At 41.7% G+C, this 4,421-nt stretch overlaps 1 protein-coding gene across 1 annotated transcript; it reads right to left on the minus strand.

Annotated features, from left to right (window-relative positions):
* Nucleotides 1-3,231: 3,231 nt before the first annotated feature.
* Nucleotides 3,232-3,926, minus strand: LOC141817373 (ethylene-responsive transcription factor RAP2-1-like). Its single transcript, XM_074705038.1, has one exon. The coding sequence runs from the start codon at nucleotides 3,904-3,906 to the stop codon at nucleotides 3,406-3,408; it is 501 nt and encodes a 166-aa protein (XP_074561139.1). The 5' UTR covers nucleotides 3,907-3,926; the 3' UTR covers nucleotides 3,232-3,405.
* Nucleotides 3,927-4,421: the final 495 nt, after the last annotated feature.

Consider the following 4,421-nt stretch of genomic DNA (forward strand, 5'->3'; position numbering starts at 1 on the left):
AATCATCGTATCCCTTTGCTATATCCTTTCATTTGTCATCTCTCTTCGTATATTATGTCCTTTCGCATATTTATCCTAAGTGGCTCATCCTCTTTCTTACATCCGCATTAGTAGTTTTATACAAGTAATTAGCTCGGCCATTTGGAACTTTTTGACGAAAAGTGCACTGAATAATAAAAAAAATGCATAATTTGTCAAACAAAGTTTGCACATTTCCTGACAAAAATATTAAAATTATTTTTATTTTTTCCAAAGATACTCAGCTACTTTAATTCTTTTTATAAAAACAAAAATCATCACCTCCTTTTTACATATCCAAAATATCCTAATTAATAAAATTAAACACTTTTATTTTTAATTTTGCTAATAGTTAAAAAATAATAGTTGCCACTAAGATTGGCAAACTAATTAAAGTGGGTAAAAAAAGAGTAATATTTTGAATAAATGAAAGTTCAATTAAATTTGTAAAAAATTGAGTTCTACAAAATAAAAAAAAATTAAACTGTCAAACAGAACCTTTAACAGATGTATTTACTTAAAAATAATTCTCTATAATACATTTATTTATCCAAATAGTTAAACATTGACCTTTAAATTGCTTTAGCAAAAATCTTTTTTCTTATTGATATTAAAAACATGGCTGTTGATGATTTATGAAAAACAACAACAACGACGACAACAAACAAAACAAAGGCGTGAATTGAATGCGTTTTGAGAAATTAATCACAGAATGAAAATGTGGAGCACATTATGACCGATGACTATTACATAGCTAGCCGGATTTTTTTTTAATTCAGATATTTAATTTTTGGAAATGATTAAACGATGACTGCTTGGATTCTAAGAAACTTTTTTTTTATCAATTATCAAAGTAAATAAAAAAAAATATGAACAATATATCACTCTGCAACCAGTCTTTCTGAATCGCCTTCTTATCAGAGAAAATTAATGATATCCAATTCTTTGAACTAACTAATCATAGAGATAATCAATTTAACCTCATGAAAAATTTTCATTAATGATCAAAGTATATCATGAAGCATGAACGATGTGTCATTCTGCGGTCAATATTTCAAAATTATCTTTCTATTGAAAAAAATTAATCTACAGTGATCGTAATTAAGAATGATTAGGACACACTTTCGAACTACAAATTATTTATGCACGGTTTGGGAGGAGATGAGGAAAGGAGAAGGAGAGAAGGAAAATTTTGACCCTTATTTAGGAGGGGAAAGGGAGAAAAGGATAAGCTTCACCCTTGCATGCTTAATTATGAATCGATACAATTTTTTATATTTCGATTTGGGATGGAAGAAAAGGGAACTCAAAAGTTTTTTATTCTAATGTTATTCCTATTTAAAAATATTAATTCTAAAATTAACTCATTTGTTTAACTCATTTATTTAGGTATCTCGTTTTACGTTGTCACTTCTCACATAACATGCGTCATCATCGTCTAGTGTCCAACCGCTCGCACTCCACGATGTTGCCGTCGACCATTGCCGTATATCTTTTCGAAACACTTAACTCTAATCTTCTTCCTTGATCTTCGAAGAGGATAAAAATAAAGACTTATCTAAAGAGCATACGTTGTCTTTTTTAAACCTTTCATATCTCAACTTCTACCTACAACACTAATAGATTTTTTTTTAAAAAAAAATCTTACAATTTAATTAATTATATATATTTTTAAAAAAATAAAAATATTTTTATAATTTTATATATTTAATTTTTATTTTAAAAAAAATAATATTTATTACATTAACAAATCTTTCCCCTCTTTCTTTAAAATAAAACATAAATATTTTAATTATCCTCCTATTTCCTTCCTTCTCCACCCTCTCGTTCTCTTTCCCTACGTCACACTCACACATGGTATATCGTCCAAAAGCAAAACAAAGAGTGCCTCGCTCCTCGTTCACTTGCCCATGCCCACCGCTGCGCTGAGGTCGTTGTCGTGTCGTTGGACCCCCCGTTCAATCACCCTAAATCCTAACCGTCAGCTAGCGTTAATAGTGATACCACAAAGCCGCCTCACGATGATCCAGTCGAACATGATTAGATTCGCATCTCGGGGTCGGTGGTTCAACCGGTTCCATTTTCATGCCAGTTCGGTCGAGTAGTTAATGGCTGGACGTGGGCCCATGCGCCACCACCCTCCTTTTCACTGTTGGTCGGCAGAGCAAACGGGAAGATGGGGCTTAAGCTGGCCACCATGCCCAGTTTAAATAGATAGATTAAATTAGATTAGATGGTGGTGAATTTAAGTGGGGAATTGATTTTAATGTAACATCTCAATTGATCGATCGCTAACAAGTTGGAACAAGATATGCAACACTTTATATAAATAACTGCTCTATTTTTGAAAACAAAGCCAAACAACCGTACCGAATGAGTTGCCAATCCTACTTGATTTGATTTACAAGCTTCCAAGGCCCACCGCTGCCACTTAACTCGCGTTCTTTTTTTTTTTTTTAAAAAATAAAAAATAAAAATAAATACTTGGGATGTGGATGTGTCTTAATTATCACGCATCCAAAGTACACGACAGCAACACCAATCGGCCTGCCTCGCACTAGCCTCAACCTGAGCCTGAGGCCTCAGCCTGAGTGAGTGTGGAGCCAAAACCGGTGGGTGACAGCCCCCAATCCACCCATCCCATTCCCATTTCCACTCCTTTGTCTTCTCTGCTTCCGCAATCCAAATTTCCCACCTCATCGGCTGTTTAATAACCAAATCACGAGAAAGACACGGCACATTTCTTAATTAGATTCCAGAAAAAGACTCGTCCATCATGGTGTTACAGCCGAGCCGGCGAGCGAGCGAGAGAAAGTGGTGAAAGAGACTCATTCTTGGGATCACAGCAAAGTGTTCGACGCAATGACAATGGTGGGGCCGGCTTCCCTTGATGTTGATCTCACTTCATCCCCCACCCCACCCACTGTCGACGCTAGTGGAAGAATAGTCAGTCGGTCTATCAGGATTTCATCAAAGGTTGAACTGAAGTGTTGAGCATGTTTGATCCACATCGGAGCTTTACGGCAAACGCCTGGCGACTCCATTGTGTCTCTGCTGGCCCACGTCATCTGCAGCGACTTCTTATCCATCTGCTTCTCTCCTCTTCTGAATTTGGCCAACTAACTTTACCTTCTTCTTCTTCTTCTTCTTCTTCCTTAAATCTTCACTTCTTTACCACACAAGCATAGCAACAAACACAAGGAGGACACAGCGGAACAAAAAGGAAAAACTTGGTACAGAAACGGGGGAAAACTCTAGGAAAACAAGCTACAAGGCATCCCTTTTCTTGCTCTGTTCTTCGTCATCGCCGGCGAGGCAGGCCGAAGGTGGCAGAGAGTAACTAACCTTTTGAACCAATATAGGGGCGGCGCTACCTTAATCGCTTAATTAATCCACATCGGAGCTCTCCGGGCTCGGCTCCTGGTTCAGATCAGGGTTCTTTGGCGGCCTCGGAGGCGGCGGGGGAGGCGGTGGCGGTACGAGTCCGGTCTGGAGGGCGTCCACCCTCGCGCCGACTTCGGTCGCCCTCTTCCGAATCGAAGCCGCCGAGAGAGACGCACCGTCAGCGCCGGCTTCGCCTGCGCAATCGGCGAGGATCTCGTCGGGGAAGTTGAGGCGGGCGGAGCGGCCGCGGAGGTAGAAGACGGCGGTGTCGTAGGCACGAGCGGCGGCGACGGCGGTGGAGTACGAACCCAGCCAAATCCGCGACCGCTTGTTCGGCTCGCGGATCTCCGCCACCCACTTGCCCCACTTCCTCATCCTGACGCCCCTATAGGGCCTATCTCTCCCGACCCCTGCGCTGCTCGCCGACGATCTCCGTACGGCCAGCGCAGGCGGAGGCTTCCTGGCCTCCTCGCCAGCAGAGGTGGAGCAGCACCGCCCCTCCATCGCTTCCCTCTCTCTCTCTCTCTCTCTCTTCTCCTCCTGCCTCTCTTACTACTTATAGTTGAGAAAGGCGATAGTATGATTGGATCAGATGCAATGAAACAGAACAGCTACTCAGGTAGTGGAACAAAAGAACGGGCTCTATTGGATCCAACGGCCCCGAATCGATCAACCCCACTACGCCGACTAATTAACAACGACGATTAGCCAACCTGTACACACTTAACAATAACCACTCCTTCACTTAATCCCAAATCCGATTGGTCCGACCGGCTCATTACTTCCCACGGATCGCGTCCGTTGACATCGAGTTCGCCCAGGCCAGTGCCACCAAAATTAAACGACGAGTCAAAATCATCGCAGCAAGCGTACGAAGGCGTGGAAACAAAGCCGTCGATGAGATAAGCGGATAAGGTTTCGTCCAACGAAGCCAGGTCGCAGGTGTCGGCAGCCGCTGCGACCGCCCTAGCGCCACACGGAGAAGGTATCCATGAAAGAGGGGAATAACGGGCCGGGTC

The sequence above is a fragment of the Curcuma longa genome, unplaced genomic scaffold (genome assembly GCF_044706935.1).
Source record: "Curcuma longa cultivar G26 ecotype Majalengka, Jawa Barat unplaced genomic scaffold, ITB_CL_G26_1.1 contig_20233, whole genome shotgun sequence".
NCBI classification, from domain to species: Eukaryota; Viridiplantae; Streptophyta; class Magnoliopsida; order Zingiberales; family Zingiberaceae; genus Curcuma; species Curcuma longa.

Coding starts and splice junctions, on each gene's coding strand:
- LOC141817373 (XM_074705038.1), bottom strand. CDS start 3,906: ATGGAGGGGCGGTGCTGCTCCACCTCTGCTGGCGAGGAGGCCAGGAAG.